Below are 25519 nucleotides of genomic sequence, written 5' to 3' on the forward strand. Positions count from 1 at the left end.
TTTCCAACCTGGGGCAGGGGGTTTGGGTGGGGGTGTGGGCTCTGCGAGGGAGTTATGTTGCGGGGGTGTGGTGGTTCAAACTGCAGCGGGGGTTGGGGTGTGGGCTCTGGGAGGGAGTTTGGGTGCAGGAGACGGATCAGGCCTGGGGGTTGGTGTGCCAGTGGGGATGCGGGCTCTGTGAGAGTTAGGGTGTGGGAGGGGGCTCAGGGCTTGGGGTGTGGGTAAGGGTCTGGGGTCTGGGAGGGAGTTAGGGTGCGACAGGGATTGCCAGGTGCAGGCTCCAGCTGGGTGGCGGTTACCTGAGGTGGCTCCCAGTTGGCGGGGCAGCCGGGCTAAGGCAGGTGTGATGTCAGAGAGGTTTCTTGAATAGGGCAGGTCAGCAGGATTTGGGCCATTTCTACATCTAAACCAATGCAGAGTTTGTTCCATTTGGCCAATGGGCATGAGCCAGGCTGGTGGAGATGGGCTTTCTCTAAAGTATCCTAAATGCTTGGGGCCAGAGTCAACTCTGGCATAAGCGGTGCAACTCTTGTTGAAGTCAGTGAGCCTACTTATGCCACAGCTGAATGTGGTTCTTGGTTTGTAATTTAGCTATTTTTATACAGTAAAGAATCCTCTTCCTCCTCCACACAGTAACCCTAAATGATGCCCTTCCTCCAAAAAAACTTTTGTTAAGATACATCAGTGCCAGTTTCTCCAGAGATGGTCTAATGTTCTGAGCACTGGACTGGCAGCCAGGAGTTCCCAAGCTTTAATCCTGGCTCTGATACTGCCTCGGTGACCTTGGGCAAATCATGATCCTTCTCTGTATCTCACTTTGCCTCTTGGAAAAATGGGGATAATAATCCTGTTTTTTTTCTCTATGCGGGAGGAATAGGCAGCTATACTGTTGTTTTTAAAGCATGTTGGGAACTTAACGTATGTACGTGTGGGAACTAACACTACGTAAGTGCCAGTTATTTTTATTGTTGGGTTTAATTACTCCATTTTTCATGCCATTCAGATGTAACAAAGCGGTGTCTATTCTCCGGAAGTGACCTGACTCTCTCCCTGCCTTTTTATAGGTGTTCCATGATGATGACATCGTTCCTGGTTGGGAGGGGAAAATTGTAGCCTGGGTGGAAGAGGATCACGGGGAAAATTAATCAGATTCTTGAGTCTTGTTATTGTGGGGACCCATAACTGGCTGCAGTGCTCAGAGATGATGACCAAAAAGAGTGTGAGCTGGGACATGTCCAATTCAAGCTGCCAAAAGAGAGGACTTCTCTGCAACCAACGGGTAAAATGCTTTTTGTGTGCGAGGATGCCCGGCATTTAACTTTCCATGGCCAAATACAGACAGTGTTGTGAGACTGAAATTACAGGTTGGTGGGAAAGAATCATCTTGCTTTGTCCTGTCAACAAAACCCTGGAGGCCTTATTAATGTGTTTCTCCATTCTCCTGGTTCCCCCACCCCCTGAAATGCCTGCTGCTGTTTGTAAACTGCACATTTCAACTCTGATTTGACACATTCAGTATTATATGAACTCTCAGTGATCCCTGAAACTATAAGTTCTGCCCTCATGGACCAGAAGATGCTGCTAGATTCTAGTTTTTACCAGAAGATCTGACCAGCCAAAATCCGTGCCCAGAGTATTTGTGCTGAAGAGGCAGAGCTCCCTCCAGTGAACTTTGCAAGCTCTTGATACAAGGAGCACCAGGAACCTGACAGTGAAAGAAGCTTGTGGATTGTGCTAAGCACTACCAAAGCAAAGACCACCAGGTGGGCAACGTTGTCTTTCTCCCCAAATGCAGGCTTCCACTTCCTAGACTTGCTTCTGCTGTTTGCCCTCCAACTTGTAATCAGGTCTGAGCTCTGTTGCTTTGTTGCCCTGGGAAGTTGGAACTCTTTGGTAACCAGGTGCTTACTTAACTGCCAATGGATTTTTGTTTCGGGGAAGGGAGCAGGAAATTTCCTAGCTTCCCCGCAGGGGTGATGAGGTACTTTTGCTTCTCCTTTTGCCAGCCCTTTCCCTACAGCCATTACCATCCCTGCCCTTTCCATACATCCAGCAAGGCCAACAGAAATTCTAATCTACTCTCCCAGGAAACAAGCAGGATGTTTCTTCAGGAATGAAGTGACAGAGTCTGTTCTATTGGTGCATCTGTATTCATTCTTCCAACTTTCTTTGTGCAGGCATCACCATGTACTTGATGTTCACTGACTGACAAGGCCATTAAGCAAATAACCAAACTGGTAGGATAGATATTGTGAGCAGCAGTACCCCAATTTCCAGCATGCTTTCGTTTCTGGCACCTAATGGAGTAGAAAATGGTCAGTTGGGAGAGCACGTGCTATGAGATCCGTTAGGGTGTGTCTGCACTGCAATAAAACATCCATGGCTGGCCCATATCAGCTGACTTGCGCTCATGAGGCTATAAAATTGTGGTGTAGACATTCAAGTTGGGCTGGAGCCAGACTTCAGGACCCTGCAAAGGGGGAGGGTCCCAGAACCCAGGCTCCAGCCCGAGCCCGAATGTCTATACTGCAATTTTATAGCCCTGCAGCCCGAGCTCAAGTCAGCGGATACAAGCCAACCATGTTTTTTTTCCTTGCAGTATAGACATACCTTAGGGTCCCAGGTTTTCTCACTGCAGTGCCAGGCCCTGCTGTCATACTCTAAAGCAGCCAGACTTCTGCAAAGCTGGCCGCAGTCTGCAGCAGACAGGCGCTGTTGACTGAAAAGGTCAAACAGTGAGTCGAGCCTCAGTCTGTTCATCTTTGGTACACATGCCCCATCATTGGACTGCCTGCTTGTCTGAGTTGTGCGGGTGAGGCTGGGAGATGAAGAAAACTTGGTGTTATTATTTTATATTAACATGACCTTTTGTAAACTTGTTCCTGTTTTTTGGAATTATTTTGTACCAGTTTACATCATTGTCTGAGGTGTATATTTTTATATCAGTGTAAGTGCTTTCTGTGTATTTCCACAATACTGTGCTGTAGTTTACTCATTTTCTAGAGAATGTCAGTATGTTTTGTACAGTCTCCTGTTAACACCACGCAAAATGGGTCCCATGACTAGCTTTACTTTACTACAAAAGTACTAGTTCCTACTGTTTTTATATTTTGCCAGCTGTTTCTTGTATAGACGGGAATTACGTGTAGTTTGTCTTATCACTCCCTTTATGTGCAGGAAGAGCTCAGATGCCTTTCTGTCCCATTCCTGCACTGGTAGAACACGTGGTGGCTGTTATCGACCAGTACCATTTCATCAGCTGATTTGTAGACACTCTTTCTCTTTGCAAACAGCCGTTGGAACATCAGCATTTGGGAAAGTTCTTCAATGGGAGAAAAGCAGTATCAGTCCTGAAAAGAAACAGAAGTTCTCTTCCTCCCTGGAAATCACTGGTTTCTCTGGTGCATGTGTTTTAGTGCGTAGCTATAAGACAGCATGGGGTTATCATACTAAAATGCATTGTTATATTTCAGTTGCAATTTATCTTGAATGTCTTTTCATTCAAGTTTTACTAGTCCACTTAATTTCAGTCAGAGTTGCGCGCTTCAGGTAGGACTTGCCCATTTTATGGAAACAATTATAACAGTAATTTTTCAAAGGCCTCCATGTATCCGTCCTGTATCCCTCTCTGCTTTTAAGAGATGAGCAGTGTTTAAGAGTTGTCTTTGGTGACTCAATGGCTGAGGTAATTGCTAATGTGATAGAACTTCTCACCTGTAGGTCATAGGTTTCAGTCCAGTCTCACTCAGTAGTGATCCAGCAATGGCTGGTTGATGGCCTAAGTGGAATGAGTTGGGAATCTGTCCTGTTCCTAGGGGTTCCCCATCCCCATAACCACTGTCACCAGTGAAACACCTGTTGGCAGTCTCCGCAGAGGGGCCAAGGACTGAATCAGCCCTGGAGCCACTTGCTGTCTCGTGTTCCCTTCAGGGCAGGGGCAAAGTACATTTGGAGGAGGAGGCAGAGAAGGAAACTTGCACTGCCACTGCCTATGCGTATTCTGGCGATAAAGATTTCATTCTGTAGCACTATCAGCCAAGCAGCCTTCATCAGTGCTAAAACCACATACGAACTAGAACAGAAACCTTGTTCCCTCTGTGACAGAACAGATAATCCCTGTACTAAGTTCAAACCCTTGAAAAGCATTGGCAGCACTCTGCCCTCGGATACACACACCCACCTCCCAGAGAAGTCACTGGGACTTGTGTGAGAGAGCCTGGAGACAGAACTATTAGTACTTCTAACATTAAAATTGGAGGCCATGGCCATGCCTTGTTCTCCCCCGGGATTGCTCCCCTAGGCTCTAACACATGCATAGCTCAGGTTCAGCTTTGTTCCTGCAATGACATGGCAGTTTTCTCTTGACTTCCTGTCATTGTATGAATGAGCAGACAGGAGTATGAGTTAGGTCAGGGAAAGTTATTCACAAAATAAAGGGGAACGAGACAATCCTGGAAAAGAGTAGGTACACACGGGGCCAGATTCTCCTCTCACTTATACCAGTTTTACTCTAGTGTAACACCATTGGCTTAAATGGATTTACTCCTGATTTAGAGCAGGGCATATGGGATCAGAATCCAGCCTTGGACTTGGTTTAAATGTTTTCCTTTGATTCTATATATGTTTATTTCTGCCTTACTTTCTTCAAAGCTACTTTTTGGTTTCCTTATAATTGTAACTTGATTATTTAACATACACACTATATGTAAAGTTATATTTTCCTAGAAACTCTAACGTTTGCATTCATCACTTTTTAAAAGGTCAGTTACTCTCAAAATCCAGGTCCTCCAACAGAGTGAGAACCGAGGTTTATCTGTACATCTAAGAGCTGTATATATCTGACTGGATGTACTTTGGGTTTGTGGACCAAGAAAAAATCATCTCAATAAACTGTAGTTTGCAAATGGAGTCTGATCAATCTATTTTGCTTGGGGAGGGAGGTTCCTTTGAACTGAAGCTTTTAATATGTTGACAGGCATACGATGCTCATGTGCATGGGTGTGTTGGCTAGGTAGTAGGAACAGAATACACAGCAGAGAAGACAATCTTGCACTGGAACTGAGTAAAGGGTCTGTTCCATCTGGCTTCCAAAATCTTCAAAAACAGCAGGAAAGCTCAGAGACTGAACCTCACTTTGAAGAGAAGATTTGGATCCATGCACATTAAACAGCAAACAGCTCTGGGCTGTTCAATTTCTTGCAAGAGTTGTTTTTATTTTTAAATACAAGTGAGCTTTTGAGATATTTTAAAACTACAACTAACCCCTGACCCAGACCATATTGCTCATATAATTTAAAATGAAATGCAATAGGTTTGGGGCTCAGTTAACTCAGAGATTTGTGAGCAAATATCACTGCAGCCACAGATTCTCATGTTTATGCATGCAGGTGCAGTGGCTGTGTTTTCTGATGGTGATGGCACAGTAGAGGCAAGTCCTGTGTGCTGAAAACAGCTCTTGCTAAATAATTTAAAAACCCTGAAGCAGTAGTGATAAGGACAATCATACTTTGCATATATACAGTACCTACCAACCAAGGATTTCAAAGCACTTTATAGATGTTAATGAAGCCTCTCAGTCCCCAGGGGGAAATGTCAGTATTGCTAAGGATAGCTGATGGGTTGGAACATTTTACCGATGGGGAAACTGAGGCAAAGAGACACCCTGAACAAGACAAATTAAGACCCTGATGCTGAAATCTGTGCGTGAGCCTCACTGAAGTCAATCATGCTCTGTATGGTGTTGGGGGTTCACTTGCAGATGCAGAATTGGGGCCGATAGCTCAATAAATTCTGGGACACAGATGTATGTTATGGGAGACTCAAACATGGCACTATTGTCGGAGTCAAGGGGGCTGTGGGCCTAACCAGAACTGACATACAGGTTTGGCTGTGCTCTAAAGCCTATTTTCCCAGCTGGGGATAGCCTCATGTGCCTCACCTGGAAGATGATGACAAGGCCCAGCTTTTGTACTACGTAACTCCCTCCCACCTAGGGCATTCTGTGGGTCTGCATGAGTTTAAGTCAGTGTGGCATTTCCCCTTCATCGATTAATACAAGAATCACAACATCTGCCTGTGTGCCATAAAACAATCATCATAAAGGGAGTTCCATTCCCCCGAGGGACAGCACAGCGGGCACCTTCGAGGCGCTGGGGTGACACCTGCAGAAGGCTGCACTGAACGTGCACATCTGGGTTTGGTATTTAGCTGCCTGCGCGTAACCTTCCACCTCCCCAGTGCCCAACTGTGGAGCCATCTCAGCACCAGGGCCTCTGATAGGTATGGGAGTGAACAGCACAGAAGAGGGTGTGGGGCTGGAGACCCCCAAGTCCCTGTGATTCCTCCCTGCCCCAATCCCCCCATCCAATCCTTTGTTCGCTTATCCCACACCCCCAATCCCCTTGCTTTCCTCTATACAATTACTCCCACAATCTGCACCTAAGTGCCCCCACTTCCCCATGAATACAATCCCAGATTCCCCTGCTCCTCAGACCCCAGTGGCGCCCCATCCTGCCCCCAGACTTCCCCTGCTCCCCCATCCACCCCCACCCTACCCCTAGGGACCCCTGCACTCCCATCCTGCCCCCTGACTTTCCCTGCTCCCCCATCCTGCCCCCACCCTACCCCTAGGGTCCCCTGCACTCCCATCCTGCCCCCAGACTTTCCCTGCTCCCCCATCCTGCCCCCACCCTGCCCCTAAGCACCCCTGCACCCCCATCCTGCCCCCAGACTTTCCCTGCTCCCCCATCCTGCCCCTAAGCACCCCTGCACCCCCATCCTGCCCCCAGACTTTCCCTGCTCCCCCATCCTGCCCCTAAGCACCCCTGCACCCCCATCCTGCCCCCACCCTGCCCCTAAGCACCCCTGCACCCCCATCCTGCCCCCAGACTTTCCCTGCTCCCCCATCCTACCCCAGAGTCCCCTGTCCACCCCCAGACCTCCTTGCACCCAGATCTCTCGCGCTATCTCCTCGGCGCTGTCCTCCCAGCCAGCCCCTCGCTCCAGCTGCCCCCCCCCCCCGTTTTGTGGCTCTTCACGACACTGTCGCAGCCGCTGCTGCCGTAAAGCGCGGTGGGCGCCCGCAGTCCGGAGGGGAGCGAGGTCATCGCCGCTGCCGGGTCCCGGCTCCGCAGCAGCATGTGGCGCGTGTTCGCGCGGCGCCTCGCCCCGTGCGCGGCCCCGCGGCGGGTGCCCGGAGCGGCGGGAGCGAGCCCTGGCCGGGGGGCCCGCGCCCTGAACGGAGGGAGCCTGGGGGCCGCGCAGCCCCCGCGGGGCCGGAGCCGGAGCCGGAGCGCGCCGGGGCCCAGGCCCGCGGGGCGGCTGCTGCTGCTGAGGGAGCCCTGGCCCCGCCTCGTCCCCCGGCGGTGGTGCAGCCTCCCGCCCCACCAGAAGGTGAGGGGCTGGGGGGCACTGGGGACTGGGGCACCCGGACCTCCCCCCACCCCGGATCCTGACCCCCAGAGCCCCCCCCCGCCACAGAGTCACCCCCTTTCCCTTCCCCCAGCTCCCTGGGGTCATGCCCCCCCCTCCACGGAGTCACCCCCTTTCCCTTCCCCCAGCTCCCTGGGGTCATGCCCCCCCTGCCTCAGTCACCCCCTTTCCCTTCCCCCAGCTCCCTGGGGTCATGCCCCCCAGACCCCCAGCCACAGAGTCACCCCCTTTCCCTTCCCCAGCTCCCTGGGGTCATGCCCCCCCTCCACGGAGTCACCCCCTTTCCCTTCCCCCAGCTCCCTGGGGTCATGCCCCCCAGACCCCCAGCCACAGAGTCACCCCCTTTCCCTTCCCCAGCTCCCTGGGGTCATGCCCCCCCTCCACGGAGTCACCCCCTTTCCCTTCCCCCAGCTCCCTGGGGTCATGCCCCCCCCGCCACAGAGTCACCCCCTTTCCCTTCCCCCAGCTCCCTGGAGTCATGCCCCCCAGACCCCCAGCCACAGAGTCACCCCCTTTCCCTTCCCCCAGCTCCCTGGAGTCATGCCCCCCAGACCCCCAGCCACAGAGTCACCCCCTTTCCCTTCCCCCAGCTCCCTGCGGTCATGCCCCCCCTCCACGGAGTCACCCCCTTTCCCTTCCCCCAGCTCCCTGGGGTCATGCCCCCCCGCCACAGAGTCACCCCCTTTCCCTTCCCCCAGCTCCCTGGGGTCATGCCCCCCCCTCCACAGAGTCACCCCCTTTCCCTTCCGCCAGCTCCCTGGGGTCATGCCCCCCCCGCCACGGAGTCACCCCCTTTCCCTTCCCCCAGCTCCCTGGGGTCATGCCCCCCCCTGCCACAGAGTCACCCCCTTTCCCTTCCCCCAGCTCCCTGGGGTCATGCCCCCCCCGCCACAGAGTCACCCCCTTTCCCTTCCCCCAGCTCCCTGGGGTCATGCCCCCCCCCCGCCACAGAGTCACCCCCTTTCCCTTCCCCCAGCTCCCTGGGGTCATGCCCCCCCCCGCCACGGAGTCACCCCCTTTCCCTTCCCCCAGCTCCCTGGGGTCATGCCCCCCCCCGCCACGGAGTCACCCCCTTTCCCTTCCCCCAGCTCCCTGGGGTCATGCCCCCCCCGCCACGGAGTCACCCCCTTTCCCTTCCCCCAGCTCCCTGGGGTCATGCCCCGCCCCGCCACGGAGTCACCCCCTTTCCCTTCCCCCAGCTCCCTGGGGTCATGCCCCGCCCCGCCACGGAGTCACCCCCTTTCCCTTCCCCCAGCTCCCTGGGGTCATGCCCCGCCCCGCCACGGAGTCACCCCCTTTCCCTTCCCCCAGCTCCCTGGGGTCATGCCCCCCCCCGCCACAGAGTCACCCCCTTTCCCTTCCCCCAGCTCCCTGGGGTCATGCCCCCCCCCGCCACAGAGTCACCCCCTTTCCTTTCCCCCAGCTCCCTGGGGTCATGCCCCCCCCCGCCACAGAGTCACCCCCTTTCCTTTCCCCCAGCTCCCTGGGGTCATTGCCCCCCCCGCCTCAGAGTCACCCCCTTTCCTTTCCCCCAGCTCCCTGGGGTCATTGCCCCCCCCGCCTCAGAGTCACCCCCTTTCCTTTCCCCCAGCTCCCTGGGGTCATTGCCCCCCCCGCCTCAGAGTCACCCCCTTTCCTTTCCCCCAGCTCCCTGGGGTCATTGCCCCCCCCGCCTCAGAGTCACCCCCTTTTCCTTCCCCCAGCTCCCTGGGGTCATGCCCCCCCTCCACAGAGTCACCCCCTTTTCCTTCCCCCAGCTCCCTGGGGTCATTGCCCCCCCCGCCTCAGAGTCACCCCTTTTCCCTTCCCCCAGCTCCCTGGGGTCATGCTCCCCCCCCGCCACAGTCACCCCCTTTCCTTTCCCCCAGCTCCCTGGGGTCATTGCCCCCCCCTCCACAGAGTCACCCCCTTTCCCTTCCCCCAGCTCCCTGGGGTCATGCCCCCCCCGCCTCAGTCACCCCCTTTCCCTTCCCCCAGCTCCCTGGGGTCATGCCCCCCCCTCCACGGAGTCACCCCCTTTCCCTTCCCCCAGCTCCCTGGGGTCATGCCCCCCCCTCCACGGAGTCACCCCCTTTCCCTTCCCCCAGCTCCCTGGGGTCATGCCCCCCCCTCCACAGAGTTACTCTCTTTCTCTTCCCCCAGCTCCCTGGGGTCATGCCCCCCCCCCACCACAGAGTCACCCCCTTTCCCTTCCCCCAGCTCCCTGGGGTCATGCCCCCCAGACCCCCAGCCACATAGTCACCCCTTTTCCTTCCCCCAGCTCCCTGGGGTCATGCCCCCCCTGCCTCAGAGTCACCCCCTTTTCCTTCCCCCAGCTCCCTGGGGTCATGCCCCCCCCCGCCACAGAGTCACCCCCTTTCCCTTCCCCCAGCTCCCTGGGGTCATGCCCCCCCCCGCCACAGAGTCACCCCCTTTCCCTTCCCCCAGCTCCCTGGGGTCATGCCCCCCCCCCGCCACAGAGTCACCCCCTTTCCCTTCCCCCAGCTCCCTGGGGTCATGCCCCCCCCCCGCCACAGAGTCACCCCCTTTCCCTTCCCCCAGCTCCCTGGGGTCATTGCCCCCCCCGCCTCAGAGTCACCCCCTTTCCTTTCCCCCAGCTCCCTGGGGTCATTGCCCCCCCCGCCTCAGAGTCACCCCCTTTCCTTTCCCCCAGCTCCCTGGGGTCATTGCCCCCCCCCCTCAGAGTCACCCCCTTTCCCTTCTCCCAGCTCCCTGGGGTCATTGCCCCCCCCGCCTCAGAGTCACCCCCTTTCCCTTCCCCCAGCTCCCTGGGGTCATGCTCCCCCCCCGCCACAGTCACCCCCTTTCCTTTCCCCCAGCTCCCTGGGGTCATTGCCCCCCCCCCACAGAGTCACCCCCTTCCCCTTCCCCCAGCTCCCTGGGGTCATGCCCCCCCCGCCTCAGTCACCCCCTTTCCCTTCCCCCAGCTCCCTGGGGTCATGCCCCCCCCTCCACGGAGTCACCCCCTTTCCCTTCCCCCAGCTCCCTGGGGTCATGCCCCCCCCTCCACGGAGTCACCCCCTTTCCCTTCCCCCAGCTCCCTGGGGTCATGCCCCCCCCTCCACGGAGTTACTCTCTTTCTCTTCCCCCAGCTCCCTGGGGTCATGCCCCCCCCGCCACAGAGTCACCCCCTTTCCCTTCCCCCAGCTCCCTGGGGTCATGCCCCCCAGACCCCCAGCCACATAGTCACCCCTTTTCCTTCCCCCAGCTCCCTGGGGTCATGCCCCCCCTGCCTCAGAGTCACCCCCTTTTCCTTCCCCCAGCTCCCTGGGGTCATGCCCCCCCCGCCACAGAGTCACCCCCTTTTCCTTCCCCCAGCTCCCTGGGGTCATGCCCCCCCCGCCACAGAGTCACCCCCTTTCCCTTCCCCCAGCTCCCTGGGGTCATGCCCCCCCAGACCCCCAGCCACAGAGTCAGCCTCTTTCCCTTCCCCCAGCTCCCTGGGGTCATGCCTACTCCGGCCCCACAGCCACGGAGTTACTCTCTTTCTCTTCCCCCAGCTCGCTGGGGTCATGCCCACCCCGACTCTACAGTCGCTGGAGAGGCTAGGATGGGGGACCTCCCCTGCAAAACCCCCGTGAGATGCAAACAACCCCAGCCCAGCCTCCCCCGGCATCCCCTCTCACAGACTTGCTGGCCAGGCCTTACAAGCGGCGTCCTTCTCCTGTTCCTTGGCCCCCGAAACCACAGGATGTTACCCCGGCCAGCCCTAGAGCCCACTTGCCAATAGCCCAGTCGTTTGCCAAGTTCGGATTTGCCCTTGTCTTTGTGCCCCTTCCCCACCCACTGTGGTATTGTGCACCAGTCGGTAGCTGCCCTTTAGAGCTCCAGGGGACAAGCAATTCCCTGGAGTCAGTCTGAGTTATGAAGCACCTTGGGATGAAAGGCTCTGAATAAACGTGAGACTATTGCATTAGCATTATGGCTGTTTTATTGTTGGCACCTTGACTGTTTCTGGATTCAAGAGCATTGACTGGCCTCTCGCCTCTCTTGGTAGAAGGTGTTCTAGAGTCACTAATGCTATGGCTGGGTTGTTCTTTTGCAGGTGCCTTTGCCGGCTCTTTCCCCTACAATGCAGATGGGGACTATCGCTCGGTGGGAGAAGAAGGAAGGGGAGAAGATCAGCGAGGGTGATCTGATTGCAGAGGTACCGTGGAGAGGTCGCCCCTAACCAGGACGGCCCCAGTTATGGGGCACCAAGGGCCAGATTGTGTGGGGCCTCTCACTTTCTGGTGGGGTGGGAGGCTGCACCATAACCAGAGAATGAGGCAGGTTATGGTCTCTAAAATTGTCCCCGTACTAACTGCATGCCCTGGATTTTGTCACAAGTCACCCCAAACAGGTATAATTGTTCTTTCCTCACCCTTACCCATTATCTCTGATTCAGCATTGGAAGGTTGACTCCTGCCTCTGATCAGCCCATAATGCCAGCTTCCATTACCCACTTGTTAAATTTTCAAACAAGCACCTTTGTACTTTCTCCTGTGCTGCCCCTCAGGCTTGGGAGAAGCTCCCCATAAACATCCACAAAACTAACTCATTTTCCTCCGTCAGATTTCTTCTTAAAATACTTTTCTGCTGTGAGGCCTACATAAAATTTGTCCACAGATAGGCTGCTGGTGGGCTGAGACCACAGGCTGTCCTACTGATATATTGTCTCATTGTTTCCTTGTACTCCCCTGTCAGTCTGTCCATCCATCTGGTCCCTCTCATACTTAGATTGTGAGTTGTCTGGGGCAGGGACTCTCTTTGTGTTTTGTGTGTGTACAGCACCTAGCACGGTGGTGTCCTGATCAATGTCTGGGGTGCCTAGATACTATGAAATACAGATAATAAAAATTAATATTAATTTTCTGAAGCCACTTTATTGAAGGGATTAAAAACAGCCACAACCTCACTACCCCTCAGAGTTGCCTGCTGTTTCCTAGCGACTTGTGAGGGGGATTGAACCTCTACAGTCTCTTTTCCTTGTCAGCCAAGTTGCTGCTGTCAGCTGAGATGATTCTCACCATGGCTTTATATGCCAGGGAGCTTCACCCACAAACATCAGACTGGAGGAGTCTGAGCTGTATGCAGCCCTTTTTATTTTTTTCTTTCTTTCTTTTGGGCCATAACAAGATCGTTCTCTTTTTGCAAAGGTGGAAACAGACAAAGCGACTGTGGGATTTGAGAGTCTGGAAGAATGTTACTTGGCTAAGATCCTGGTAGCAGAAGGGACAAGGGATGTCCCCATTGGGTCTGTAATATGTATCACAGTTGAAAAGTAAGTAAATCGATCACATCTCAGTAGAGTGCTGTCTGGGGAACCTGGCAGGTTGGGTGCCCTGGATGAAGCATTAGGCACGTTATCTTCCATATTGTTCATGGCTCCTTTGGCTCCTCTTCTAGGCCCGAGTTTATTGATGCCTTTAAGAATTTTACCTTGGATTCTGCAGCACCTGCTGCTACAGCAGCCTCAGTGCCTCCCCCTCCAGCGGCAGTTCCCCCCGCACCAGCTCAGCCCTCTGTGCAGACTCCAGGCAGCTCCTATCCTCCTCACATGCAGGTAAGGCATGTACATACCTGTAGTGAATTATTCTTCAGTGTCTGTCTTCTGCCTGTCGAACACTAATAGCTCCTAGGCACTGTGATGTAGATATAAACCATAGGCCTTATTAGCTCTAGCTGCAGGAGTGAGAGTCAATCGTACAGATTTAAAATGGGCTTTAAAAAACCCCAATCAGTTAAGCTTTAAAACTGTTTTAGGGCCCCTGGTATCAGTCGAAGAAGACAGTCTGTTCCCTCAGACTATGAAAAGCTCCTGTATGCACATGATTCTCTTCTTATTAAAAGGCAATGACATTGATTGGTTAATTTGGCTAGTAGATGGCCTAGCTATATAGAATGGAGTAAAGGATGAAGGCATTCAGCAAGCTATAAAGCAGCACTCTGTCTCTGGTCAAGTGACTAGTCCCCTGAAAAAAAAATACTTAGTCATTGGACTAGGAAGAGAGAGAAAGAGACTTTGTAATCCAGTTTTAGGGCACCCCCCTGGGAGAGGGGAGACCCTGGGTCCAGTCCCCCTGCTCCAATCACTCGTTCATTATTTATCCACAGTGGAACAGCTTCAACAGGAGAGACTGAGGGGGCCCCACATCAGAATATCCCATTGCTCAGTGATTAGAGCATTCTCCTGAGAGGTGGGAGACCCCTGTTCAAATCCTTTCTTGTGCTCTAGTCAGAGTGAAGAGGGGACTGAATCTGGGTGCCCCACATCCTGGGTGAGTGCTCTAACCTCTGGGCTAAAAGTTATAAGGTGAGAGGCACCACCACCTCCTCCTGTAGCCGTTTTTGTGTGGAGCGAGGCAGGTGCTGAACTCATTCCCACAAGAAGTGGCTTAGGCGGTTGGTTCCCCTTCACGATCACTTCCAGAGCTAGGTGCCTCCCTGCAGCCCAGACTCAAGTGCCCATCAGTGTGAGTGGGGCAGGGCTTAGTACACATCCCTGTTGTTGGCATTGGCTGGCTTTTATGGTTCATGTTCTCTGGTGCCTATCTCTCCCCAGGTTTCAGAGTAACAGCCGTGTTAGTCTGTATTCGCAAGAAGAAAAGGAGGACTTGTGGCACCTTAGAGACTAACCAATTTATTAGAGCATGAGCTTTCGTGAGCTACAGCTCACTTCATCGGATGCATACCGTGGAAACTGCAGCAGACTTTATATACATACAGAGATCATAAAACAATACCTCCTCCCACCCCACTGTCCTGCTGGTAATAGCTTATCTAAAGTAATCATCAAGTTGGGCCATTTCCAGCACAAATCCAGGTTTTCTCACCCTCAACCCCCCCACACACAAACTCACTCTCCTGCTGGTAATAGCCCATCCAAAGTGACAACTCTCTACACAATAAGAAAAGGAGTACTTGTGGCACCTTAGAGACTAACCAATTTATTAGAGCATAAGCTTTCGTGAGCTACAGCTCACTTCCTCAGATGCATATCGTGGAAACTGCAGCAGGCTTTATATATACACAGAGAATATGAAAAAAGAGTTGTCACTTTGGATGGGCTATCACCAGCAGGAGAGTGAATTTGTGTGGGGGGGTGGAGGGTGAGAAAACCTGGATTTGTGCTGGAAATGGCCCACCTGATGATCACTTTAGATAAGCTATTACCAGCAGGACAGTGGGGTGGGAATAGGTATTGTTTCATATTCTCTGTGTATATATAAAGCCTGCTGCAGTTTCCACGATATGCATCTGAGGAAGTGAGCTGTAGCTCACGAAAGCTCATGCTCTAATAAATTGGTTAGTCTCTAAGGTGCCACAAGTACTCCTTATCTCTCCCCATTCATTGGATAGGAAGCCTAGGCCTCTAGCTCAGCTTTGTGGACTGCAGAGTTGTTCATGTGATTTCTTTAGGCCACTGAATCATAGGTCTGAATCATAGAATATCATGGTTGGAAGGGACCTCAGGAGGTCATCTAGTCCAACCCCCTGCTCAAAGCAGGACCAATCTCCAATTTTTGGCCCAGATCCCTAAATGGCCCCCTCAAGGATTGAACTCACAACCCTGGATTTAGCAACTGAAAGTTAGGCGCCGTGACATTGAGCATGAAACAAAGGGACTTAGGAGCTACATCGCACCCTCTGTTACTCTGCTGGGGCCCAGTTATGTGGGAAGAATTTCTTTTAAGTTTGCATAGCCCAGGAGCAGACCAGTTGTGCTTGGTTAGTTCTCATGTGGTTAGATGCTGAGGTATCTCTGTGTGACTGCCTAGTACTACTACAGTATCCTGTGTTTGTCTATCTTAAGTACTTATATGGCCCTTTTACCATTGTAGCTGAGCATCTCACAACCTTTAATGGGTTTAGCCTTGCAATACTCCTGTGAAGTAGGGAGTTGCTATAATCCCCATTTTACAGGTGGGATGCTGAGGTACAGTGAGATTGTGACTTGCTCAGGGCATCACAGGAAGTGTATGGTGGTACAGGGAATTTAACCCAAGTCTCTTGAATCCCAGACTAGCACCTTGCCCACTGGACCATGCTTCCTTTCTACTGCTCTTTTCTTGTTCAGGGCTGGTCGAATGTTGATTCTCTAACAAGTTCTGCAGTGATGCAGTAGAAGAGCTACTAGTGTCTTGCAAAGTTGTGCACATCCATTATTATTATTATTGCATCCATATCTAAAATGCCCATCGCTGTTGTACCCGACTGCTCTGAGGGCCAGGGTGTGTCACTCCCAGCACAGGTTTTCCCATTCTCCCCTTCGTTTTTCATAGTATTGTGTTAAGGAGTCAGATTCCAAATGGAGTTGGCGGAACCTCACCTGTTCTGGGAATTGGGAGTTTTATTTCCATTTCTTCCACTGATTTGCTGTGTGACCTCACACAAGGCACTCCACCTATCTATGCCTCAATTTCCCCATCTGTGCACTTCGGCGCTACAGGTGAAAACTGTTACATAAGTGCTAGGTGATGGTTATTTACTAGCACTAAACAGGCAAAGCAGAATCCCAACAGGAAAATCCCTCAGTTGTTGCCTTTCAATTTTCTTCCTTAATTTAAGCTCTGGTTTAGCGTCTTTAAAGAAGAATCTGGCAGCAGCAGCATTGCACCCTGCTCCGTTGGGTTAGGCAGGCCCAGGAACATATTGGTGCTGGCTCATTCTCCAGGGTAATACACTGGTTGGGGTTTGAAGTCATGCTCCTGTTGGCTTTCAGTTATCTGTTATGATACCCTCGCATTCTTTTGACTCCATAGATTGTTCTCCCTGCTCTCTCACCAACGATGACAATGGGCACGGTTCAGCGGTGGGAGAAGAAGGTTGGTGAGAAACTGAGCGAAGGAGACTTACTGGCAGAAATTGAAACAGATAAAGCCACAATAGGTGAGCAATCTCTTACCCTGAGAGAGACCATAGATTGTTCTTTAACCTCTGGAGAGAGAGAGAGAGAGTAATCCACAGTAGAGCTTCAAACCAGCCTCTTCTCTTCCAGCTGCAAAGGGCAGCAGGCCTTGGTGCAATGTAAAAGGAGCAATGTAAAGCTATTTCCTGTCCTCTTGTAGTTCTAGGTGATGGAGCTGCTAATAGCAGCTCCCAGCTTTGCACCAGCCCTGTGGTGTTAAACCTGCAGTACATGGAGACTTCTCCCCATTCAGTGTTGTTTTAAAGATGTGTTAAAAAGTGGCAGGGATTTAGTTACTATGGGGAGACTGAAAGCATCATCCAAAAGAACTCTTCATTGTGCCAGTGTTGAGATTGTGTGACATCAATGCCAACCTTCTGGTTATTTGATCTTCTCCAGCATTCATCAGTCATTTTCTTTTAAGGCTTTGAAGTGCAGGAAGAAGGCTACCTGGCAAAAATTCTGGTGTCTGAAGGAACAAGGGATGTGCCATTAGGAACCCCACTCTGTATCATTGTGGAGAAGGAGTCTGATATTCCAGCATTTGCTGACTACAGGGATACTGGAGTAGCTGATATCAAACCACAAGCACCACCACCCAGTCCTCTCCCTCCGGTAAAGACTATCTCTCATGGGGAAGAGAAGAGGGGGGACCATTAGCAGTTGTTAATCTGACCTGAATAATCCTGCTGGTTTGAACCTTGTGAAGCTTGAACTCCAGTAATGTGTTTGTGGTATCATGAGTGGAAGGATATTGTGAGATGAATACAACCTATTAGCACCAGCTAATCTATTCTCTGGGAACTGATGGCGGTTGTTCCCTATGTCTGTAATCCAGACTGCTGCCCATTCTCGTTTTAAATGCTCCAAATGATGGGGATACAAGTCACTTACTGCCCCTTCATCTGGGAGATGATTCCACAGCCTAATCAGTCACACTCCCAGAAAGGCATTCTGATAGACTAAATTTTCTCATAATGTCATTTATTTCTCTGCACATTCCTAAATAATTCCTCTCCCCCATACCTGCAGTGTTTCATTCCCTACCTCTGATCATCACTCTAGCCACAGTTCTGCTGATTTAGCTCTCATTCTCTTCCTTAATCTCCTAAATCAGCCCCTCCAGCCCCTGATCACTGTTGTTGCTGATCTGTGAACATTCTCTAGTTGGTTTTTGGTTACCAGATGCCCATGTTCTCTTTGCATGTTACATCTCCTCATACTTAAGTGAAACTTTAAGACTTTAGCTGAATGTCTGTGCAGCTAATGACTGTGTCTAACCCATTCTCTTAAGGTGGCAGCTCCTCCTCCCCAGCCCCCTGCCCCTTCAGCTCCAGCAGTCTCATCACCTGGGGCTCCTGTACATAAAGGAAGGGTAATAATTAGCCCCCTGGCAAAGAAAATGGCAGCAGAAAGAGGAATTGACATTGCGCAGGTGAAAGGTGAGTTGCCATTTCCGTTCTTATCCAAGTCTCTGTTGCCCTTAGATATGTGCTTAGCTGTCTGTTCGCTCCCAGTCCATCAAAAATGTTTTCTGGTCACAGATTACAGCTGAATGTCCAGTTGCTGTGCTGAGTGACTGGGTTAGAAGGGAGTGGGTTTCATTTTAATTTGCATTTTCCCAATATGGCATTGCATGAAATCATCTTACATTTCACATGTCCCTTAACCAGGTACTGGACCAGATGGCAGAATCACGAAGAAAGATATTGAGTCATTTGTGCCTCCAAAGGTTGTCCCTGTGAGTAGGACTGAAATCCGTGAGATCTCGTACTACTGCATTAGTAGTTGTTTTGACAGAAGTGTAGAGCTACCCGCTGCTCTTTGGAAGCGGCTGAAGACTGCAACCAGCAGGTGAAGTACGAGCATTCTGAAGACTGACAGTTTTGCTGGTGATTGGACAGTGTGGAAAGTGTTGGGGAGTCAGCATGTGTAGGACTTCAGAAACGTGAGATGAGATGTTCTCCTTTTTTAATTTGTCACTTTTTGGAATTTTGCTGCAGAAGCACATCCTGCCTCTCCAGGTGTTACTATGGTAATGGGGACCATATAAACGGAACAGCTAATGGAGTGGTGGAGCCTTGAGGAAGGCAGCTTAGGAGGGGAAAATCAAAGGAAGGCCAGTATTAAAAACTGAAAGTCTTCTGCAGTCCTCCTCACTTTGCAATCATTGTCTGATAGAGTTCTGCTTTGTAGCTGTAACCGTGTAGGCTGGTACCTATCACTAATATTTATTACCAGTCCTTAATTAGAATATAGTAGCTACAGATGTCAATACCATATGTTTCATATACCCACAAACGCCACATTCTGGGAACAGAATGTTATCGAGGCCTTAACATTTGGGTTTGTGAATCACTTAAAATGTATCTGGGTAGGAAGCTATAGGACGGGAGTGCCTTCTGCTTACTAAAGAAGGCGACCGGAAACACGGAGAGCAGCCGTGTCTCAGCCATCTGTTTTCCACCACAGCCTTATTCACAGGAGTCATCCCAAAGCTTGTCTCCGTAATGTTGATTTCTAGTTTCTGACAAACCCCAGCTCACATTTGAGCGATGATCGGAAACCCGGCTGTCTGTCTGTCTTTGTGCACAGGCCCCGGCAGCTCCTGTTACACCTGCAGCTCCAACAGCAACACCACCTCCTTCAGGTGTCTTCACAGATATCCCCATCGGTAATGTTCGGAGGGTAAGAGGTTTTCCTTCTTTCTCTCCCTTTAAAGAGATGATTGTATTTACACATAGGAGTCTTTCCAGAAACATTAAACATTTAACCACTGTTGACTAAGGTCCCTTTTAACTAGGAGGGCCAATTGGATGCTGAAGGGTAGTGAACTTGGTGGGAAAAACTTGCTCATGAGAGTAAGTGATTTAATAGCGCTGGCTTGAGCAAGGCATAGAACTGGCAGGTGTTGAGCAAGCTTCCCCCATGCAGCTTTGCTGATGCACCTCCATTCTGACCTGCGAGACCATGCAGCTTTGTCAATGCACCTCAGCCCTAATCTGCAGCAACCCTTCTATTCCATTTGCGCCTTGAGCAGAGATGGCCAATTGTGCTAAATCATGTCGTGGTGGTTGATGTACCCAAAAAAGGAGACTAGGGTCAGATCCACCCACGCTGCGAGAAATGAAAGTTGAAGCAAAAATTTTACTGCTATTAGTGATTTATAGTAGGGTGACATCTCTAGGTGTCTGGTGGCTTATAATGGACAACCATTCCTGTTAGCCAAATCTCTCTCTTCTGGTGTAATAAACTTCATTTGAAGGTGAGGGCGAGATCTTCTTGTGGAGGTGCCTTTTATATACAGCAGCTGCTTTATTGCGTTTATAAAAATGCATCCATCCAACGTTTCTGGCCTCATGTACAATCTCTCTCGCTCTCTCTAAAATACAAACAGTTAGGACCACTGTCCCCAAAACTAAGATGCTTCCCAAATCACCATAACAAAGTTTTCCTCTGTCTCAGCCCATCTGTTCATCTCTCTGCGCCATCCAGCAAAATGAGAGTAGGGGTATAAATTCTAGCTGATTTAAAAATGCAAAATCCTTATATTGGTCTTTTGACTATTGTCTGCTGCTCAGTGGTCTTTATGTAGCAACTCCAAAGATGCTTGGACCAAACCTAATTGTGCTAGAATGTGTGCATCTAAGACAGTGGTGTGCGTTGTCAACCCTACTTTTAACTTGGATGGAAGCCCATTTTGCAAAGTGTGTTGTGTTTTAATGACCTTTTGTGTTTGCCTTCAGGTCATTGCTCAGCGTTTGATGCAGTCTAAACAAACAATACCTCACTACTATCTGTCTATTGATATAAATGTGGAAGAAATATTGGAGCTCAGGAAAGAACTTAATAAGGTAACACAACTGAAGGGTGGTGTGGGTCTGAGGACAGGTAGATAATCAGTATGATGAGCCTCCTGCATCTGTTCTTCAGGGTTGAGCCAGCTGGACTTGGGAAGAACAGGTTCCTTCGCATCCAAACTTTGCTGCCTCCTGCTAATCAGGTCTTGACCCTCTTGTGACAGAGTGTGGAGAAGTCTTCTCCATCCAAACACTGCCCATTGCGTGCTCAGAGTTCCCCAGCCTGATCACACTGAATCCTAGACAAGCTGCACAGCTTTCTTTTACTATTGTTGCCTCAGCTAGAGAATAGGATAAAGAGCAGGATCAAATCGTAAATGAGATGCTGCGTCTGAGCAGAGTTCTTTCTTTTGGGGAAATGAAGATCACATATCCCAAAACTGAATACTGCTTCTCGGACTACAAGGCGGGGGCAGGGGCAGGGGGGAGGAATGCAAATGTTAAATGGGCTTAAGATACTTTCAAATGTTTCCTCTTAGAGATGTGCCAGATTGACTGACTGTGATAGGGTCAGTAGTAAGTGTAAACAGGCCATGTAGTCTTGTGTTTATGCAAACTGATTCAGTTTTTATGGTGACTATAAGGAGTGAGTAAATCACTGACATTTCAGACCTCTGTCTTCTCTTTACAGGAGGTGTCGGAGAACATTAAGCTTTCCATCAATGACTTCATCATTAAAGCTTCAGCTCTGGCATGTGTGAAGGTGCCTGAAGCCAATTCCTCATGGTTGGACACTGTTATCAGGCAGTAAGTATATGGTCCAAATGTAGCTAGTAACTTTATTCAGTATGGTGTTAATAGCAAAATGGAGCAATTCTCCCACACTTTTGGCAGGATCTCATAAAGGCTGGCAGGAATGGGAGCAGCTGCAGTATAAAACTCAGGGGATTCTCAAGAGTTCATATACCTTTCTTAAAGTGCCCTTGTGAGTGAGGCCTGGGCACTAGACTTAATGGACATGACAGTAACCACTTGTTTATACGAGGTGGCTTTAATGCTTTAAAAAAAATCTTTCTTTTGTGTCCCGCTCAAGTAATATGGGTTGTGTCCCCATTGTGTCTTACAGAAATCATGTAGTGGATGTTAGCATTGCAGTGAGTACTCCTGCAGGGCTTATAACTCCCATCGTGTTCAATGCGCACATAAAGGGATTGGCTTCCATTAGTAAAGATGTTGCCTCTTTGGCAGCCAAAGCACGAGAAGGTAAACTTCAGCCCCATGAATTCCAGGTGAGGAGCTTGGTGTGTTAGTAATTACTGGAGCGGTGATTGTCCCTGACTTTAAAAAAAAAAAAAAAAAAGTGAACCATTTCATGACATGTGGGTCAAATGACCCCTTCAGAACAGGCACTTTCAAATCCATGATCTAGTTTAGCCATGTTAATTAACATGCTGTGTGAAGTAACTTTTGTGGTGATCCATATATTAATCTATGTGTTTATTTCCTGTAGGGAGGCACTTTTACGGTTTCCAATTTAGGAATGTATGGGATTAAGAATTTTTCTGCCATAATCAATCCACCTCAGGCATGTATTCTGGCAGTTGGTACTTCAGAGAACAGGCTGGTGCCAGCAAATAATGAGAAGGGGTAAGTATTAAATAGAGCATTATCTAGATTCAGTTAACTCTTCAAACAGGTGACATTTACTTTGGAATAGTGGCTAGTATTCTAATTTTCCCATCAGATGATCAATATTTAGCAGTATTGCACAGTGCCACTGTGAGTTAGAGAAGTCCTATTATCCCCATCTGTAAGATGGGGGCCTGAGGCACAGAGAGTAAATAATTTGCTCAAGGTTGCACAGGAAATGTGTGGCAGAGAAGGGAACTGAACCTTTGTCTCCTAAATCCTAGATTAGTGCCTTTCTCACAGGACCATATTTCGCTGGCAAATTTTGAGTGGCACAGTGCAGACTTTTGAATCTGGTGAGCAAATGAATGACACGTATAGATAAAAGACAGTCTTACTGCCTGAAAACTCATGCTGAGGTAGCCAGGCCTAGAGTGTGACTTAGCATGGAGATAGAGTGAAGTTTTATCACCAATGTATATGCATTTTATTAAATAAAATGAGCTGCATGTTCCAAAGGGATCACCTAATTTCAGAAAGTGAAGGATCTGATCTACTCTCTCATGTAGATCTTTATCATAAGCATTTGTGAAGGTATACATGTAGATCTGAGTACTACAGGACCAACACCCTTTGGGGTTTATCTTTTAAGTCCTGGGTGGTGTGAATATCACTGGCTGACAAATCTCCGCAAACTAACTTGCGAGTGCTAAATGTGGGATTTTGTTTCTCTTCCCAGGTTTGATGTGGCCAGCATGATGTCAGTTACTCTTAGTTGTGACCATCGAGTTGTGGATGGAGCAGTTGGAGCCCAGTGGCTTGCTGAGTTCAAAAAGTTCCTTGAAAAGCCAACAACCATGCTGCTATAATCGAACCAAACAACCAAGACTTTCCTAGGTCACATTGTTCTGTTCTAATCAAGCTATTTATATTTCAGTGATTAGACTCTATTAAACAAATTTTCCTTTTTTATTTTAAATATGTATATTAACTGGTAATTTTTACCATTCTGTACAGATAAATAGTTTGCAAAAGGCTTTACAGAGCAATATACAGTTAATGAATTTGCCAGTGTTTCTCAAAAAAAAGTCAAGTGTCTTGGATTTAAAATCATGTGAGCACTGTATGCTTCATGTATGCTCCTGAATTGGGGTGGGCAGGAGCATACACAGATATATAATCTCTTATGTTCTCAGAAATTAAGAGAACCAGATTGTAAACATCTGTGCAAAAGAATCTGTAAGGCTTGGTAGCTGAAATCTACAAGCTAGTTTAAAACAAAAAACAAAACAAAAAAAGTGAACCCTAAGTGGTCTGTTCTCCTGTTAGTATTAGTGAGAGTGACAGGCATACATTGAGAGGAGGAATATTTTTTCATAGGACAAAGGGTTCACATTGCAATTCCTCCTTGGAATTCAACACTAGCTTAGATTTTCACAGCTAAGTGATCCCTTTTTAGAGGACTTAAAAAAAAAAAAAAAAAAGGCAAGAGAGAAGTTAAATTAATCAAGCTATCAAAACAGTACAATCAAATCTCTTCTAAATGTCACAGAGAATGTGCCCCATCCTTGTGGATTTTCACATGTGTGTATTTTTGTATGAAATTATCTTAAATGGCTGCTTTCCCCTTTGCAATGTTAACAGTACACCCTGTTGCAATGGAAATAGTTGTACTGCAGACCTGTCAGGAGAATTTCTTGCTAGGTGTGTCGATACCTGTTGTTAGCATGTGTAATTTGGCCATTGGAATTCCATCCCTGGCAATCATTTTTGTGATGAGTTGCATGTTTGAAAATTGATTTTTCAGACATTCTTGACACGGGAAGCTCTAACATGAGTTGAGGTCATTGATATCACAATTCTTAAATGAAATGTCTTTACTGCCCCAGCCTTCATAAACTGTGAATGTGCTGTCCCGTGTATATAATGTATGTAAAATGCTTTAAATGGTTTTCTATTGGACTTGTACCCAAATACACTAATAGTTGTGTCCTACAGTGGGGGGATACATTAGTGGCCACTCCCAATATTCCACTTTCCAAAGGGAAATCTTAACTTAAAAAGAAAGATCATGTAGTTGATCGGTGACCTGGAGAGCTTGGTAGGAATGAAAGGTTATTCTGTACCCTATACATTACATTAAATATTGTCTCTTGTAAAGTTGTGCTACAGAATCCACTAAAGATAATACTGAAAAAATACACTGTGGAGATGAAATATTTTTGTGAGAACTATTTAATGTTTTACTCGGTTGGTTGCAGTTATACCTAACTTTGATGGTTGGGTAAGAGGAAAAGTTGTTGCATTTAAGTATAAAAATGTTCTGATTTTCTCAGTTCCAGATTCTTGGGTGAGTCCATGTGTTCTATTAAATCTTTGGAATTGTTAGACTAATAAAAATTGTCCCAGTGCTTTTTCTGTTTAGTAATGGGTGCTGCTGACCTCGCTACTAGTGCACAGTCTGTGCAAGTTGTCAGCCCTTCTGGTTGGGCAAATGCAATTTTACCCTGTTAACCTTAAGGTTTTCCGCCATAAGTGTTCAGCAGTGTCTCTGTTAAGCCACTGTCATGTAGCACTAGACTTGGATGATCTATGTTTCTGACTCCACTGCACCAAGTACTTAGAATTCGGGTTAAGGAAATCCTGGACACTCTTGTTGTTCCTTCCCTGTAATAAACTGAAAATCAAAACAGGAACTAGCTTGTGCCAAAGGACCACGGTCCTATTGCGAGCCTGACTGGTGAACAGGCTGCAGAACAGCAGAATGATCCTTTCAGCTCTGTGTTTGTATTTGGCTTTGTGTTGCTTGCAGTGCCCTGTTGCACACTATACACTCCAACTAGGGCAGCTCATGTACATTAACGCTATTTCAGGCTGACCTATAACTATAGAAATGCAGTCTTTAGATGCAATCCTTGTAACTGTTTCAGAACAAAAAAGGAAAACTAAGAATTGCTGCTCATGAGTAAATTAGTCTGTTAAAATTAAATACAATTATACATTTGTAACCTGTCTGTTGAATTTCTGATCTATTTTTAAACATGGTTATTCCTTTGCCATATTGTCATATGCTGTATGGGAGAAGCGTAGTGTAAAGCTAAAGTGGGTACAACCTGGCATAAAAGGGTGAGTACATTGTGATATCAAATCACTTACCAAAAGGCATCATGGAATTGATGCTTTATTTCCTCACTTAGAGTCTGAAAAATAATTTCATATTAGAATAGAATATGATCATTATTGCCTTTGTAAGACAACTTGACTCCTCGCCAACCTTTCCCAACCAGTGAAGTACTAATTTTTAATATTATTTCATCTGCATTGGCTTGTTTTCTTCATGAATGCTAGCAGGCACCACAGAGATATAGCACTTGGAAAATGTTTATAGCAGAGAAACCCTTTTGGTAGATACCTTCATTTGTAGGGTTCTTGAGCCTTAATATTCATTATGTAAACAGGCCTTGAATGGGCAGACTAGTTCTAGAGCGCTATTGTTATGTTGCCTAGTTCTGCTGAGATTGCAGTACCACTGCATTGGTGGGTTAAGGCCAACTCTTAGTGCACAGCTGCCCTCAGTACTATCGGCAGAGGAGCCAGTGACTGAATTGGCTTTGGAGACGACTCACCTCACCTTTTAAAGGTAACCCCTGCATTACACCAATTTGAAAAAGAAGCCAGGTTGTGGGAGAGCTTGCACTGTTATATGTCATGCATCATCAATGTCACCATCTTTCACCAGCATTAAATCCTCTATTTAAAAAGAAACAGT

General features: G+C 49.0%; 2 protein-coding genes across 6 annotated transcripts in view; both read left to right on the forward strand.

Moving 5' to 3' along the window:
- DIXDC1 (DIX domain containing 1) overlaps positions 1-4904 on the forward strand; it is a 71749-nt gene extending 66845 nt beyond the window's left edge. For 4 of the 5 annotated variants that reach the window (XM_084611750.1, XM_084611749.1, XM_084611751.1 and 1 more), the window contains one exon: positions 1065-4904. In XM_084611750.1, coding sequence (XP_084467876.1) covers positions 1065-1145 — 81 coding nt within the window. In that variant the 3' untranslated portion in view covers positions 1146-4904. The remainder of the gene's footprint in view (positions 1-1064) is intronic. The other variant, XR_014709248.1, reaches the window with a different exon arrangement.
- A 2165-nt stretch (positions 4905-7069) lies between these two features.
- On the forward strand, positions 7070-24758 carry DLAT (dihydrolipoamide S-acetyltransferase). The gene is made up of 14 exons (XM_084611944.1): positions 7070-7392; positions 11477-11578; positions 12570-12694; positions 12820-12976; positions 16176-16302; positions 16746-16936; positions 17616-17763; positions 17995-18062; positions 18917-19009; positions 20068-20175; positions 20813-20928; positions 21248-21410; positions 21632-21768; positions 22490-24758. Exons 1-14 carry the CDS (start codon positions 7138-7140, stop codon positions 22617-22619), a joined length of 1920 nt encoding a protein of 639 aa, XP_084468070.1. The 5' UTR covers positions 7070-7137; the 3' UTR covers positions 22620-24758.
- Positions 24759-25519: the final 761 nt, after the last annotated feature.

The sequence above is a fragment of the Lepidochelys olivacea genome, assembly GCF_965140295.1.
Source record: "Lepidochelys olivacea isolate rLepOli2 genome assembly, chromosome: 22".
NCBI lineage: Eukaryota > Metazoa > Chordata > Testudines > Cheloniidae > Lepidochelys > Lepidochelys olivacea.

What these genes read in the sequence shown, in the direction of transcription:
- DLAT (XM_084611944.1), top strand. Translation starts at nt 7,138, where the DNA reads ATGTGGCGCGTGTTCGCGCGGCGCCTCGCCCCGTGCGCGGCCCCGCGG. An exon ending in TGACATTGCGCAGGTGAAAG is followed by an intron (nt 17,764 to 17,994) that starts GTGAGTTGCCAT and finishes TCCCTTAACCAG; the next exon opens with GTACTGGACCAGATGGCAGA. An exon ending in CCATCGGTAATGTTCGGAGG is followed by an intron (nt 19,010 to 20,067) that starts GTAAGAGGTTTT and finishes GTTTGCCTTCAG; the next exon opens with GTCATTGCTCAGCGTTTGAT.